General features: G+C 45.4%; 1 protein-coding gene across 4 annotated transcripts in view; it reads left to right on the forward strand.

Moving 5' to 3' along the window:
* The window catches only part of arb2a (ARB2 cotranscriptional regulator A), an 844,257-nt gene that overhangs the window by 359,878 nt on the left and 467,267 nt on the right, over positions 1-17,112 (forward strand). For 3 of the 4 annotated variants that reach the window (XM_070884941.1, XM_070884922.1, XM_070884931.1), the window contains one exon: positions 15,400-15,519. The exons of the other annotated variant lie outside the window; for it this stretch is intronic. In XM_070884941.1, coding sequence (XP_070741042.1) covers positions 15,400-15,519 — 120 coding nt within the window. The remainder of the gene's footprint in view (positions 1-15,399; positions 15,520-17,112) is intronic. 4 annotated transcript variants of the gene reach the window in all.

Here is a 17,112-nt window from a genome sequence, read left to right on the forward strand (position 1 = left end):
CGAATGGAGCACTGTGGAGAAACATAGAAACATAGAAAATAGGTGCAGGAGTAGGCCATTCGGCCCTTCGAGCCTGCACCACCATACAATAAGATCATGGCTGATCATTCCCTCAGTACCCCTTCCCTATTTTCTCTCCATACCCCTTGATCCGCTTCGCCGTGAGGGCCATATCTAACTCCCTCTTGAATATATCCAATGAACTGGCATCAACAACTCTCTGCAGCAGGGAGTTCCACAGGTTAACAACTCTCTGAGTGAAGAAGTTTCTCCTCATCTCAGTCCTAAATGGCCTACCCCTTATCCTAAGACTGTCCCCTGGTTCTGGACTTCCCCAACATCAGGAACATTCTACCCGCATCTAACCTGTCCCGTCCTGTCAGAATCTTATATGTTTCTATTGAGATCCCCTCTCATCCTTCTAAACTCCAATGTATAAAGGCCCAGTTGATCCAGTCTTTCCTCATATGTCAGTCCTGCCATCCCGGGAATCAGTCTGGTGAACCTTCGCTGCACTCCCTCAATAGCAAGAATGTCCTTCCTCAGATTAGGAGACCAAACCTGAACACAATATTCCAGGTGAGGCCTCACCAAGACCCTGTACAACTGCAGTAAGACCTCCCTGCTCCTATACTAAAATCCCCTAGCTATGAAGGCCAACATAACATTTTCCTTCTTCACCGCCTGCTGTACCTGAATGCCAACTTTCAATGACTGATGAACCATGACACCCAGGTCTCGTTGCACCTCCCCTTTTCTTAATCTGCCGCCATTCAGATAATATTCTGTCTTCATGATTTTGCCCCTAAAGTGGATAGCCTCACATTTATCCACATTATACTACATCTGCCATGCATTTGCCCACTCACCTAACCTGTCCAAGTCACCCTGCAGCCTCCTAGCATCTCCCTCACGGCTCACACCACCACCCAGTTTAGTGTCATCTGCAAACTTGGAGATATTACACTCAATTCCCTCATCCAAATCATTGATGTATATTGTAAAGAGCTGGGGTCTCAGCACTGAGCCCTGCGGCACTCCACTAGTCACTGCCTGCCATTCTGAAAAGGACCCGTTTATCCCGTCTCTCTGCTTCCTGTCTGCCAACCAGTTCTCTATCCACGTCAGTATATTACCCCCAATACCATGTGCTTTGATTTTGCACAACAATCTCTTGTGTGGGACCTTGTCAAAAGCCTTTTGAAAGTCCAAATACACCACATCCACTGGTTCTCCCTTGTCCACTCCACTAGTTGCATCCTCAAAAGATTCTAGGAGATTTGTCAAGCATGATTTCCCTTTCATAAATCCATGGACCGATCCTGTCACTGCTTTCCAAATGTGCTGCTATTTCATCCTTAATAATTGATTCCAACATTTTCCCCACTACTGATGTCAGGCTAACCGGTCTATAATTACCCGCTTTTCCTCTCCCTCCCTTTTTAAAAAGTGGTGTTATATTAGCTACCCTTCAGTCCATAGGAACTGATCCAGAGTCGATAGAGTGTTGGAAAATGATCACCAATGCATCCACTATTTCTAAGGCCACTTCCTTAGTACTCTGGGATGCAGACTATCAGGCCCCGGGGATTTATCGGCCTTCAATCCCATCAATTTCTCGGAACACAATTTCCCACCTAATAAGGATATCCTTCAGTTCCTCCTTCTCACTAGACCCTCGGTCCCCTAATACTTCCAGAAGGTTATTTGTGTCTTCCTTCGTGAAGATAGAAACAAAGTATTTTGTTCAATTGGTCTGCCATTTCTTTGTTCCCCATTATAAATTCACCTGAATCCGACTGCAAGGGACCTACGTTTGTCTTCACTAATCTTTTTCTCTTCACATATCTATAGAAGCTTTTGCAGTCAGTTTTTATGTTCCCGGCAAGCTTTTTTGGGTGAAGTCCCATAACACAAGGACTTTGCCATAGTAGTGCTTGACACACCTTTCTGGCAATGTCATGGATGAGGCTGGCAGTATATAATGCTTGGTGCAGAGAATAATTTACATTATATTTAATGAAGCATAAGTGATGTTACAAGATTATCTATATGCCATTTCTCCTGGCGTGAGTTAAGTGCAATCACCATGCATATCAAGTTGGCATTTGAGAACATGAAGCAATGTTTGAAAAGGGAAACAAATGAAAGAGCCAGGTAATCACGATTTGCAGCAAAGAATTCATGTTGGTACCATAGCAGTATCAAATTTGAAAGTGTCTGACCGGGGAATCCAAATGCATGCTGGAAAATTGTACAAACTGCAGAGTAAGGGATTAAGTGGTTATAGGGAGCGGGCAGGGAAGTGGACCTGAGTCCATGATCGGATCAGCCATGATTGTATTAAATGGCGGAGCAGGCTCGGGGGGCCGTATGACCTACTCCTGCTCCTATTTCTTATGTTCTTATGATACATTCTAAGTGCAGCAGAATTGTTTTACTGAAAAATATCCAGCCAAAACCTTAGCTTTTGAGACAGGCTAAGATCTTGAAGTAAAAATTTCAATAAAGGTATTAAAAGACACAAGAGATAATTCAGTGGGTAAATTTAACCATATTGTTGTGAAATATGTAATCTGCTGATGTTTTTATTTTGTATAAACCTTATTATGGACATTCGAAATTTGAACTACTGAGAAAAAAGATAACATAACATTTTTCAAAAAATATTTTCATTGATTAGACTGGATATTTTTTTACCTTTCATTGGTACGTTCTCCTTGCTGGTCATTTAGGATTGGCTATTTTCATAAGCCCTTAGTAGTTTCTCATTGCCAGTTTTTCAGCCTTTCCTTTTGATTTGTACATTCCTTCCATCTTCAGTTCTGATATTTTGCTGTTTTATTTTGAAAGAGGTGCAAGTATGACAGCAGAAATGTGACATTGGCTGCAGCATGTAAGAGTAATGGGAGAGCAGTAGAAAAGCAGTTGTTAGTTCAGTAGTACTGGAGTGGAAGCACAAGCTTAGTGCTATAGGTCGGGAGGGAAGCAGGGAATAGGTGCAGCAGTAGATGTGATAGAGACCCCAGGTGGACCAAATGGAACCAACCTGTAAGAGAGTCTACCAGCTGGTGCAGGGCTAGCATGAATTGCTAAGTGGAAGTTTGTACGGTGCCTAAGTTGAAAGTGACTTGAAGAAGATGGTGGAGAGGAATGTGGGCAGCAGGAGTGGAACAGTTAGAATTGGGCCACAGCTCAGCAGTGCTGCAGCACTGCCAAATGTGGAAACACAGCTGGCATAATATGATAGAATTTTATATTAAATTTGAAAGTGATTTAGTTCAATCCAAAACTAGGTTCTTAAATCTAAACAAAGCAAACTACGTAGATATGAGGGGCAAGTTGGCCACGGTAGCTTGGGAAACTACATTCAAAGGTATGACGGTAGACAAGCAAATGGCTAGCATTTTGAAGAATTAATACATAATTTACAACAAACATACATTCTTTTAAGGCACAAAAACCCCTCAGGAAAAGTGGTCCAACCGTGGCTAAGAGAAGGTAAAGATAGTATTAGATCAAATGAAGAGGCTTATAATGTTGCCAAGGAGGATTTTAGAATTCAGCAAAGGAGGATTAAGAAATTGATCAAGAAAGGGGAAATAGAATATGAGAGTAAACAAGAAAGAGACATAAAAACAGGTTGTAAAAGCTTCTATAGGTATGTAAAAAGGAAAAGAATAGCGAAAGTAAATGTGGGTCCCTTACAGGCTGAGACAGGAGAATTATAATAGGGAATAAGGAAATGGCAGAGAAATTAAACAAATTTGTCTGTCTTCACGGAAGAAGATCCCAGAATAGTTGAGAGCCAAGGGTCTAGTGAGAATGAGGAACTGAAAGAAGTGAGTAATTGTAAAAAAAAAGTACTGGAGAAATTAATGGGACTGAAAGCCAATAAATCCACTGGACCTGATGCTCTGTATCCTAGGGCTTTGAAAGAGGTGGCTATAGAGATAGTGGATGCATTGGTTGTCACCTTCCAAAATTCCATAGATTCAAGAACAATTCCCGCAGATTGGATGGTAGCAAATGTAACCCCGCTATTTAAGAAAGGAGGGAGAGAGAAAACGGGGAACTGCAGACCAGTTAGCCTGACATCAGTAGTAGGCAAAATGCTAGAATATTATTGAGGAAGTGGTAACAGGACACTAAGAAAATAATAATAAGATTGAGCAGAGTCAACAAGGATTTATGAAAGGGAAATCATATTTGACAAATCTGTTCAAGTTTTTTGATGTTATAACTAGCAGAATAGATAAAGGGATACTAGTGGATGTGGTGTACAGGCATATTTGGACGATAAGGTCACACAAGAGACCATTAAACAAAATTAGGGCTCATGGAATTGTGGTAATATACTAGCATGGATTGAGGATTGGTTAACAGACAGAAAGCAGTAGGAACAAATGGGTCATTTTCGGGTCGGCAGGCTGTAACTGGTGGGGTACCGCAAGGATCAGTGCTTGGGCCTCAGCTATTCACAATCTATATCAATGATTTGGATGAGGGGACCAAATGTAATTTATCCAAGTTTGCTGATGATACAAAGCTAGGTGGGAATATAAGTTGTGAGGAGGATGCAAAGAGGCTTGAAGAGGATATAGACAGGCTAAGTGAGTGGGCAAGAACATGGCAAATGAAATACAATGTGGAGAAATGTGAAGTTAGCCACTTTGGTTGGAAAAATAGAAAAGCAGAGAATTTTTTTAATGGTGAGAGATTGGGAAATGTTGATGTTCTGCAGGACCTGGGTGTCCTTGTACACGAATCACTGAAAGTTAGCATGCAAGTACAGCAAGCAATTAAGAAAGCAAATGGTATGTTGGCCTTTATTACAAGAGGATTTGAGTATAAGAGTAAAGAAAGACGTCTTCCTGTAATTATATAAGGCCCTGGTGAGACCGCACCTGGAGTATTGTGTACAGTTTTGGTCTCCTTACCTAAGAAAGGATATACTTGCCATAGAGGGAGTTCAACCGAAGGTTCACCAGACTGATTCCTGGGATGGGGAGATTGTCCTATGAGGAGGGCTTGAGTAGACTAGGCCTATATTCTCTAGAGTATTGAAGAATGAGAGGTGATCTCATTGAAACATACAAAATTCTTACAGGGCTTGATAGGGTAGATGCAGGGAGGATGCTTCCTCTGACTGGGGAGTCTAGAACCAGGGGTCACAGTCTCAGAATAAGGGGTCGGCCATTTAGGACTGAGATGAGGAGAAATTTCTTCACTCAGCGGGTGGTGAATCTTTAGAATTCCCTACCCCAGAGGGCTGTGGATACTCAGTATTTGAGTATATTCAAGACAGAGATCGATAGATTTTTGGATATTAAGGGAATCAAGGGACATGGTGATAGTGCAGGGAAGAGGAGTTGAGGTAGATCAGCCATGATCTTATTAAATGGCAGAGCAGGCTTGAGGGGCCGAATGGCCTACTCCTGCTCCTATTTCTTATGTTCTTATGTTATTCTGTTGCTTAGGTAAGTAAGAAACAGCCCTTGGAGACAAAGGGCTATAAATTCGTGGCCGCCACGTGAGTTGCCGGAGTCACCACAGCCTTGGGTTAACGGCTGCTGAAATGGACGCAGCGTTACAAGAGAAAAATTCATACTGGGGGTAGAGGGCAAAAGATTTCTAGCCTAGCGCTAACTTAGCATGTAATGGCCTCCTGGTGGCGTTAGTGCAGGCATGGGAGTCGAAGTTGCCTTCCAGAAGCTGCATTCCAGCTTCCAACAGCATCGAGAAGCGAGGCAATAGTGTTCGTTAGGCATTGTAGGAAACTAAAAGGGCAATGCCTTCAGAACTAATAAAAATAAAAATGGTGAAAAAAATGCAGTTTTCTGCCTTTAAAAAAAAATGAACATTAGAAAGATGTCCCAAATGGGAGGCTTCTGCTCTTAAAGCTGAATTCCCTTCTGCAACTCAAAAAATGGGAAAGGTGCTTTTACACTAACACAAATGGCTCAGCAAGCCAAGAAAGGGGCACCCAGAGTCCCACATGCTGAATTCCAGCTTTGTTCAGGGGGTCAACACTGCGGCCAGGAGACCCTCCAGAAAGAACAATGTGTGACCACATCCCTGAGGGCGACACTGTTGACAAGACTGGCTGGGCAGGCTACATTTCTTGGGTGTGTGAAATAGGGAAGGCACAAGGGTGCAGTTGTAGTGAGGGGAGGGTGGGAAATCAAGAGGTGCATATGAGAAGAAGGATAACATATTAGGATACCAGCATCTTGTATCCTTTCAGCCCTGCCGCTGGCCAAAGGCTCAGCCATGCCACTGCCAATGGCCTGCACCGTCTCCTCCAAGGGGGTAAGGTGTGGCTAGGAATGGGAGTTGTGGCTAGGAATGGGAGATGCGTCTCATGATTGTTACAGATTGTTGGTAGATGAGTAATTGGGGATAGGGGGGAGTCGTGCATTGAGAAGTGTTGAGGCTAGCAATACAGTTGGTAGGAGATGGCTTTTGAAGATGCATTCACTTACCTTGACCAGTGGTCTGAGGTCATGTGGTGGCCTCAGTGATCTGGTTCCACATCCTTCTTTCTGGAGGGCCTCTTGTCCTCTGGGTAGTGGATCTCTCTTGCAGTGTTGACCCCTTGCACAAAGTTGCAAGACCCCCTGGGTGCCCCTTCCCTGGCTTGCTGAAGCACATTTCCCATTTTTTGAGGTTCAGGGTTATGTGCTGAAGAATCTCATTTGGGACTTCGTTTTAATGGTAAATGTTTTATTGAAAGGTAGTAAGGGCTGAAACCTGCATTTTTTTCACTGCATTGTAATTTTTATTATTTCTGAATGCATTGCCACTTTAACTCATAGCTCCTTTAATTGCCCACAAGACCTTGCAAGCTCTATAGCCTCACTCCCACAGGCTGTAAAAGCTGCAACGGCCACTGTGGACAGGAACTTTGGGTCGGAGGCTTCCATTAATGCCACCAGCAAGACATTGCATGGCAAGTTAGCGGCTGCACTACACATCACCAATTCCCAACGCAAATTTTTCAATTGTAGCACTGCGGCCATTTTTGGCGGCCGTTAACTCGAGTTGCTGGTAACACCGGCAATTCTCGTGGCATGCACAAGTTTTTCCTTTAATATGTTACTGGAAGCTCCCATGGCATTGCGCATGGTGAGCTCGAAGAGAAGATTTTATTTCCATTTAATTGTTTATGCACGATGACTATTAAACCCTTTCCCCAAACATCGAATTGATAGCTACTTATCCTGCACATTGCCTCATGTTGTTCTGTGCCCAGTCACCCGCACCATCTTTTCTGCTTATCCCTCCTGTTGTCCCTTCAATGCTTATGCCAATGGCCTCCGCCATGAGTGCCTACACACTTGCCCTTGTAGCTTTTAAAAAGGAAAAGCCTATTTCTGAGTACTGAAGTCCTGCCCCTGACGTGGAATTGAGCCGTTTGCCCTTCAAAGGAAGCGGAGTGCTGTCACCGGCACTCTGCTTCCTTTGAAGGGAGCTCCCAGGGCTGCAGTGCATGCTTAGGGAGGGCCGCTGTGCACTTTGCAGGCCCTTTGGTGGCCGCCACTGGGCCACCAGGGAGGTGATCGACTGGGCCAGCAGCCCGGCAACCAAAATGGAGTTGACATCCGCCATCAATTTCCCCCACGGGGCGTTAAGGGGTTGGCGCAGGACGGTGAGGGGTCGGCATGCAGAGTGATGATGTCATCGCCGGTTGTGTGCCAGCCCAGGATGCTAATCACGGGGTGCGGCGCTGTCGGGACAGCACCCCCCAAACCTCCAGAGCAATTTTCTGGGAGGCGGTAGTGCCCCCCTCCCCAGGGCGTAAACGCCATTGCACCCCGTTAGTGTCGTCCGGTGCTAACGGGATGATAAAAAGGGGCAATTTCGTCCCCACATGTTTTTAAAGCTCTTAAAACACTTAGGGGAAGAAATTCGGGAGTGCCCCAATGGGGCTAATGTTTTTTATCTTTAAAAAAATTTGCCGTTTACGCCCCAGCAAAGAATTGGAGCGCTAAATCAAGCGCTTCTTACATAGAAACATAGAAAATAGGTGCAGGAGTAGGCCATTCGGCCCTTCGAACCTGCACCGCCATTCAATGAGTTTATGGCTGAACATGCAGCTTCAGTACCCCATTCCTGCTTTCTCGCCATACCCCTTGATTCCCCTAGTAGTAAGGACAACATCTAACTCCTTTTTGAATATATTTAGTGAATTGGCTTCAACAACTTTCTGTGGTAGAGAATTCCACAGGTTCACCACTCTCTGGGTGAAGAAGTTTCTCCTCATCTCGGTCCTAAATGGCTTACCCCTTATCCTTAGACTACGACCCCTGGTTCTGGACTTCCCCAACATCGGGAACATTCTTCCTGCATCTAACCTGTCTAAACCCGTAAGAATTTTAAACGTTTCGATGCGTTTAAACGCTCTTTCCTGGAGCGCAACAGGCAGCAAGCAGAATCGAAGGTGTGCAGCGCTGCACAATGGGCCGTATAGTGCTGCCGCGTTGGAAGGCTCCTTCCCTCCTTTAAAGGGAAGGGCCATTGCTGCAAAAGAAGAACTTACCTGCTCCCCGACGGCAGCCGTGATCTGGCCCGGTCAGCCCGATGCAGCAGAGTGCCGGGCTGATCGATCGTGGGGTAAAAGCACCGGTAAAAATTCAAAGAGAGAATTTGAGATTTTATTTTATTTATCTCGGCCACTTCGCTTTTTAGCATCGCCTCCAAAGTTCCCGGCCTCCCGATGAATGCCTCCTGCAACTGTCGGTGTTTTCGCCCGGCGATGCTGCGGGGGCAGAACCGAAGTTCAAGTCTGGGGCGATGCGCACGGCAATGAAATCACGATCTCTGGGTGAAGGAGATCGAGGCGCAATGCCATACTGCCGCCGCAAACCTCCCGCTGAATATGGCGGGGGTCGATCTTCCCGCCGCTTCGGTTCAGTTCGTGCTTCGTGCCCCATTATCGCACCCCTCCCCCTCCCGTGGAGGCAATAATGGGAGACACTAAGGAGGCCAATTTCGAGGCCTGAAACTGTATTTGTACAGTTCAAAAAGAGTTAGTGCTGGTTTCTCGGCTCAATGCTTTAAAAGTGTCGGGAAAATAGAATAAACTGTGGCGGGATAATTACATCTTTTGGGGCATATTTCCCTTATATTGCACTTAGATGTAAGTGATTGGCGTAGAGGAAAAACAGACTGGTAAAAAATCGGTCAGGTCCTGTTACAAATGTGCAATTCTACACACCCGATTTTTCTCTATGCAATATACCCATGTGATCCTTTTCAGCCAACAGGAAGCAGAAGATCCACTGTTCGGTTAATCTGTAAATACAACAACAAGAAATTATATTTATATAGCGCTTTTAACGTAGTAAAGCACTTCACAGGAGTGTTATAAGACAACAAATAAATTTGACACCGAGGCAGATGACCAAAAATTTGGTCAAAGAGGTAGGTTTTAAGGAGCGTCTTGAACAACAATAATAACTTGAAGGAGGAAAGAGAGGTAGAGAGGTGGAGCGGTTTAATGAGGGAGTACCAGAGCTTAGGGCCGAGGCAGCTACTGATGGTTGATTAGTTATAGGGCAGCATTTGAGGAGCGCAGATATCTTGGAAAGTTGTGAGGCTGAAGGAGATTACAGAGATAGGGAGGGGCGAAGCCATGGAGGGATTTGCAAACAAGGATGAGAATTTTGAAATTGAGACATTGCTTAACTGGGAGCCAATGTAGGTCAGCGAGCACAGGAGTGATGGGTGTGCGGGTCTTGGTGCAAGTTAGCGCACGGGATGCCGAGTTTTGGATGACCTCAAATTTACTTAGGGTAGAATGTGGGAGGCCAGCCAGGAGTGCATTGGAGTAGCCAAGTCTAGAGATAACAAAGGTATGGATGAGGGTTTCAGTAGCAGATGAGTTGAGGCAGGGGCGGGGACAGGCAATGTTACAGAGATGGAAATAGGCGGTTTTGTTATGCCGCGGATATGTGGCCGGAAGCTTATTTCTAGGTCAAGTATGACACCTAAGTTGCGAACAGTCTGGTTCACCCTCAGACAGATGCTAGGCAGAGGGATGGAACGCAGCTAGGGAATGCAGTTTTGTGGCGGAGACCAAAGATAATGGCTTTGGACAGGGGATAGTTCATCACCGAAAGAATTAAACTATAGACCAGTTAGCTTAACATCTGTGGTTGGGAAAATGTTGGAATCCCTTATTAAAGAAGCAGTAGCAGGACATTTGGAAAAGCAAAATTCGGCCAGGCAGAGTCAATTTGGATTTATGAAGGGGAAGTCATGTTTGACAAATTTGCTGGAGTTCTTTGAGGATGTAACGAACAGGGTGGATAAAGGAGAACCAGTGGATGTGGTGTATTTTGACTTCCAGAAGGCACTTGACAAGTTGCCACATAAAAAGTTACTGCACAAGATAAAAGTTCACGGGGTTGGAGGTAATATATTAGAATGGATAGAGCATTGGCTAACTAACAGAGAACAGAGAGTCAGGATAAATGGTTCATTCTCTGGCTGGCAACCAGTAACTAGTGAGGTGCCGCAGGGATCAGTGCTGGGACCCCAACTATTTACAATCTATATTAACGACTTGGAAGAAGGGACTGAGTGTAATGTAGCCAAGTTTGCTGACGATACAAAGATGAGAGGAAAAGCAATGAGTGCAGAGGACATAAAGAGGCTGCAGGAGGATATAGACAGGCTAAGTGAGTGGGCAAACATTTGGCGGATGGAGTATAATGTTGGAAAGTGCGAGGTCATGCACTTTGGCAGAAAAAAATCAAAGAGCAAGTTATTATTTAAATGGGGAAAGATTGCAAAGTGCCACAGTACAGCAGGACCTGGGCGTACTTGTGCATGAAATACAAAAGGATAGTATGCAGGTCCAGCAAGTGATCAGGAAGGCTAAGGTATCTTGGCCTTTATTGCAAAGGGGATGGAGTATAAAATCAGGGAAGTCTTACTACAACTATATAAGGTATTGGTGAGGCCACACCTGGAATACTGTGTGCAGTTTTGGTTTCCATATTTACGAAAGGATGTACTTGCTTTGGAGGTATATCTGCAATTACCATAGAGGTAATTTACTGTGAGTAAAAGAGCTGTGTGACTTCAGTCTATTTAATACGACTGCAAAGTGAGGGGCAACATGGCTGGCTGCCTTTTATATGCCCCTGCACACCAGGGCAGGAAACCCCTGGGGCCTCCAACAGCAGCGCCCTCAGGTGGTACATCGTACATAGTTACATAGTGAATACAAAGAGTTTGTATACATGACACCATTCCCCCCCAAAGTCTTTGATGTGAGTTGATTGCAGGTTAAGGCGACCGGAGCTCTGCGCTCCCTGGTTGACCGTCTGAGTGTCGCTTCTGGCCTGGGTGAGTTGGTTAGGCCACTGCTGTCTTGCAGCGCGACTGGTTGGGCTGGACTGTTGGGGATGGTGAGATCATCCTCGTGGTTGGCAACGAAGTCTTGTCGATTGGGCGTGTGTCGGTGGGTCGCTGAAGATGAGATCCTCTTCCGGTGGTTCCTGGTTATCTGTGAATCATAATTTGGTTTGGTCCAAATGTTTTCTACACATTTGACTGTTAAGCAGTTTGACAACAAACACTCTATTCCCCTCCTTGGCTAATACAGTGCCGACGACCCATTTGGGGCCCTGACCATAATTCAGCACAAACACAGGGTCATTTGTGATACAACCGCGCGATCATGGTACGTGTTTTGCTGATAACAACTGGTTTCCACCTGATCAATGAGGTCAGGATGTACTAAGGAGAGCCTGGTTTTGAATGCTCGTTTCATCAGTAATTCTGCAAGGGAAACCCCGGTAAGTGAGTGGGGTCGTGTCCTGTAGCTGAGCAGTACCCGGGACAGAGTGTTTCAAGCTCTGCTTTATGGTTTGGACTGCCGCTCCACTTGGCCATTGGATGGGGCTTGAACGGGGCAGATCTGACATGCTTGATGCCATTACAGGTCATGAATTCATTGAATTCCGATCTGGTGAAGCACGGACCATTGTCGCTGACAAGAATGTCGGTAAGCCATAGGTGGCAAACATGGCCCTGAGGCTTTCAATGGTGGCTGCAGACGTGCTGGATGCCATTATTGCACATTCAATCCATTTGGAGTAGGCGTCCACAACAACCAGGAACATCTTTCCCAGAAAGGGGCCCGCATAATCCACATGGATCCTGGACCATGGTTTTGAGGGTCAAGACCAGAGACTAAGTGGAGCCTCCCTCGGTGCATTGCTCAGTTGTGAGCATGTGTTACACTGGTGCACGCATGACTCCTGGTCCGAATCAGTGCCAGACGTGGGACCTGGCGATAGCCTTCATCATGACTATGCCTGGGTGGGTGCTGTGTAGGTCACAATGAAGGTTTCCCTGCCTTTCTTTGGCAAGATAACGTGGTTGCCCCATAAGAGGCAATCTGAATGGATTGACATTTCGTCTTTACGACGGTGAAACGGCTTGATCTCATCATGCATGTCACTAGTGACCGCTGACCAGCTCCCATTGAGGACGCAACTTTTTACAAGGGATAGCAGAGGATCCTGGCTGGTCCAGGTCTTAGTTTGGCGGGCCGTTACGGATGACCCTTCACTATCAAAGGTATCCATGGCCAGTAGCAGGTCTGCAGGCTGCGCCGTTTCCACCCCGGTGGTGGGAAACGGTAGTCGGCTGAGAGCATCAGTGCAGTTTTCAGTGCCTGGCCTGTGGCAGATCACATAGTCATAGGCAGACTGTGTTCGTGCCCATCTTTGGATTCGAGACGGAGCATTGGTGTTTATGCCTTTGCTTTCCGAAAACTGAGATTAGGGGCTTGTGGTCCGTCTCTAACTCGAACCTGAGTCCAAACAAATATTGGTACATCTTTTTTACACTGTAAACACAGGCTAAAGCCTCCTTTTCGACCATGCTGTAGCCTCTTTCAGCCTTTTATTAGGCTTCTGGACGCATATGCAACCGGTTGGAGCTGGCCCACTCGTTGAACTCGACTGGCGATATGATTCCCTCGCGTTGAAGTCTGTCCAATTCGATCACCACTTTCTCCCTCATCAGGTAGGGGACCGCTCGAGCCTTGTGATGAACGGGCTGTGCCTCGGGGACCAAGTGGATCTGTACTTTGGCGCCTGTGAAGTTGACGATGCCTGGTTCAAATAAAGATGGGAACTTGCTCAGCACTTGAGCACAGGAAGCATTGTCCACTGACGATAATACTTTGACGTCTTCCCAATTCCACCGAATCTTCCCCATCCAGCTTTTGCCAAGCAGTGTTGGCCCATCACCTGGTACAATCCACAGTGGCAGCTCGTGTGCCTCTCCATCATAGGATACTTTTACGTTCGCACTGCCAATAACTGGTATCAGTTCTTTGGTGTAAGTGCACAGCTTTATCTGAATCGGGCTCAGCTCGGGGCTTTGTGCTTTGTTGTTGCCCCACAACCTTTCAAATGCCGTCTGGTTCATAATTGACTGACTCGCCCCCGTGTCCAGCTCCATGGATACAGGAACACCATTTAATTTGACTTTCATCATCATGGGAGGACTTTTTGTGGAGAAGGTGTGCACACTGCTCCCTCGGGCTGAGTTGCCTCTCTATCTTGTCCTTTGTGATCCACGCTGGATCGGGACTCTTCTGCCGACTCCACTGCCACATGGTGAGTCGCAGTATGTTTGCACATTCGCTGAAGGTGACCCCTTGTTCTGCAGTTTTTGTACGCATAGTCTTTAAATTGACATTGATGGGCCCCATGATTACTCCCGCAACGCCAGCATTATGTTAATGATTTTACATTTACACCCCTTCGCGGCTTAGCAGCAGCAGGCATGTAGGCTCTTCTCTGTATAGTTCTTATTAGTTCAACAGTTCTGCCTGCAATCGACGTTATTTTATGTACAGTACTTGCCAGTGAGCTCCGCTTCTGGTCGGAAGTCATCTGTATGGTATCGCGAATTAGTTCAGTCAGCTCATCGTATGTCTTATCCTTGGCCTTCGTGGGTGCCAGCAAGTCCCTGACGAGGCGGTAGACCTCAGGCCCACAACTGGTCAGCAGTATAGTCTTGCGCTTCTCCACCAATGTGTCTGTCTCCCCTGCCAGGTCGTTTGCCACAAAATATTGCTCGAGCCTTTCCGTGAAGGCATCCCAATCATCACACTCTGCGAAGTCTTTTAGTGTGCCAAAGGTAGCCATAATCGCGTGAAAGTCCGTATTCTCGTTGCCAGTTATTATGTCTGCAATTACCATCGAATAACTCCATGAGGCCTTGTACTGTGAATAAGAGCTGTGTGACTTCAATCCATTTAATACGACTGCAAAGTGAGGGGCAGCATGGCTGGCTGCCTTTTATATGCCCCTGCACACTAGGGCAGGAAACCCCTGAGGTCTCCAACAGCAGCGCCCTCAGGTGGTACATCGTACATAGTTATCAAGTGAATACAAAGAGTTTGCATACATGACAGGAGGCAGTTCAGAGAAGGTTCACTATGTTGATTCCGGGGTTGAGGGGATTGACTTATGAGGAAAGGTTGAGTAGGTTGGGCCTCTACGCATTGGAATTCAAAAGAATGAGAGGTGATCTTATCGAGACGTATAAGATTATGAGGGGACTTGACATGGTGGATGCAGAGAGGATTTTCCACTGATGGGGGAGACTCGAACTAGAGGGCACGATCTTAGAATAAGGGGCCGCCCATTTAAAACAGAGATGAGGAGAAATTTATTTTCTCAGAGGGTTGTGAATCTGTGGAATTCGCTGCCTCTGAGAGCTGTGGAAGCTGGGACATTGAATACATTTGACAGAAATAGACGGTTTCTTAATCGCTAAGGAGATAAGGGGTTATGGGGAGCGGGCAGGGAAGTGGAGATGAGTCCATGATCAGATCAGCCATGACCTTATTAAATGGCGGAGCAGGCTCAAGGGGCCGAATGGCCTACTCCTGTTCTATTTCTTATGTTCTTATGTTCTAAGTGAGAAGTTTGGAAAGTTTTTACAGCAGAGAATTGTCGCATGTGGACTGCTCTATCAGAAACAATGATGGAAACAAAATCCATAATATCTTTTAAAGGGAAATAGATAAATATTTGCATTTTTTAAATGGTATGTGTAAGGGACCTGAACATATTGTTCTTTCAAAGAGCTGGCACAGTCACAATGAAATTAATAGTCTCCGTCTGAGCTGGAAATTTCTATAATTCTATAAGCATTTCTTATTAACAGCCAAACTAATCCAGGATGCCTCTAGAGTGTTTTAAAATCTATCTCATTTACTTTAAAATATAGCCCCCAATTTTTTTTTTCAAGAAGCATACGCTTTCCATATTCCTCCAGCCATTCATCCCCCAAAAAGTAGCATGACTCCTCAACTTAGATTTGCATTTTTTATTGTTTTTTTTCTTTCATTTTTTGCAGGATAACAGCACTCCAGAAGAGCATACACTCTACGTCTGGGATCACTTCATTTCTAGGTCTTCTGCCAAGAATGTAGTATTTGTTGCCCACAGTTACGGTGGCCTGGTGTTTGTGGAGTTAGTAAGTACTTTGTTTTCATTGTTAGAAGGGACCAAATATTACACATGCTTTTTTACTACACACTTCAGACATCATAAGCATACTGTACCTCTTGGTCAATGAAACAATTTAAAACCTACATGTTCAATATATCTACTAATCTGGCTTGTGATCCTAAATCTTTATTTTTTTGTTTTTTAATTGCCAAAACACAGTTTTGGAAAAGTTGTGTGGTTTTCCTTTTACTTGCTCATTTGTTTTTCTGTCAAATTTCTCTGCTCTCCCCCTCGCCAGGAGCAAATGCTTTTTTGTTGCGGTGCAGTTCTAAGTGGACGTGTAATTGGCAAATGAATTTCAATGTAGATAAGTGTGAGGTGGTGCATTTTGATAGGAAGAATAAGGAGGCCACATACAGCTTGTATAATAAGAGTCTAAATGGGGTAGATGTGCAAAGAGATCTAGGGGTACACAGATACAGAATCACTAAAAGTAGCGATGCAGGTTAACAAGGCCATAAAGAAGTCAACATAGCACTGGGGTTCCTTTCTAGAGGGATAGAATTGAAGCAGAGAAGTTCTATCAAACCTGTATAGAACCTTGGTTAGATCGCATTTGGAGTATTGAGCACAGTTCTGGGGGCCAATTTTTCACATTGCTGATTTTTGGCGCAGTTGTAGAGTTACATCCAATTTTTTAGTGGCCAACTGTGCCAAAAAAAAGTTGCAAATTTCGCCGAAATAAACTTTCATTTTGGAACGGCACACATAGACCTTAAGCTCTTTGGGTGGAGCTTAAGGTCTCCGCCAAAAAACTGAGGTTGCCAGGGTAACGAGGGACACACTGAAGGGCTGAGGCTGCAAAGTGAAACATACAAGATGCAGCAAGACATAAGCAATTGTAGAGCTCCAGTGCCGCTGCTATCCCAGGCCGAACGGCCCCTGGTGCCGCTCCTATCCCGGGCCGAAAGGCCTCCCGGTGCCGCTCCTATCCCGGGCCAAATGGCCCCCCGCTACCGGTGCTGCTCCTATCCCGGGCCGAAAGGCCTCTGCACCCCACCTCCCACCACCATCCCCCCCCCCCCCGCCGCTGCTATCCTGAGCTGTGGAACTTGATCTTCTGCGCCAATTTTCTTAAGTTCCCATAACGTTTTTCAGAACGGTGCACTGCGCCGTTTTTGAAAAAGTCCTAGCTGACCAAACTCGTTTAAATGGCCAGTGACGTCAAAAAATCAGGAACTAAAAAAATCGTCTGTAAGTAGTTTACGATGGCGCACAAACTTTGGCGAAACTTGCAGATTTTAGTTTGCTCCAAAAAAAACAGCGGACGGCAAAAAAACAGCGCAGAATAGTGGCGAAAATTAAGCCCCTGGTCTCCATATTTTAAAAAGGATATAGAGGCACTGGAGAAGGTGCAAAAAACATTCATAAGGATGATATCAGAACTGGGTGTATATACTTATCAGGAAAGGCTGAACAGGCTGCGTCTCTTTTCTCTACAAAAGAGAAATCTGATAGAGGTCTTTAAGATTATGAAAAAGTTTGATAGGGTAGATGTAGAGAAAATGTTTACACTTGTGGGGCAATACAAAAGTAGAGGTCATAAATATAAGCTAGT

Source organism: Pristiophorus japonicus, chromosome 1, assembly GCF_044704955.1.
Source record: "Pristiophorus japonicus isolate sPriJap1 chromosome 1, sPriJap1.hap1, whole genome shotgun sequence".
NCBI lineage: Eukaryota > Metazoa > Chordata > Chondrichthyes > Pristiophoridae > Pristiophorus > Pristiophorus japonicus.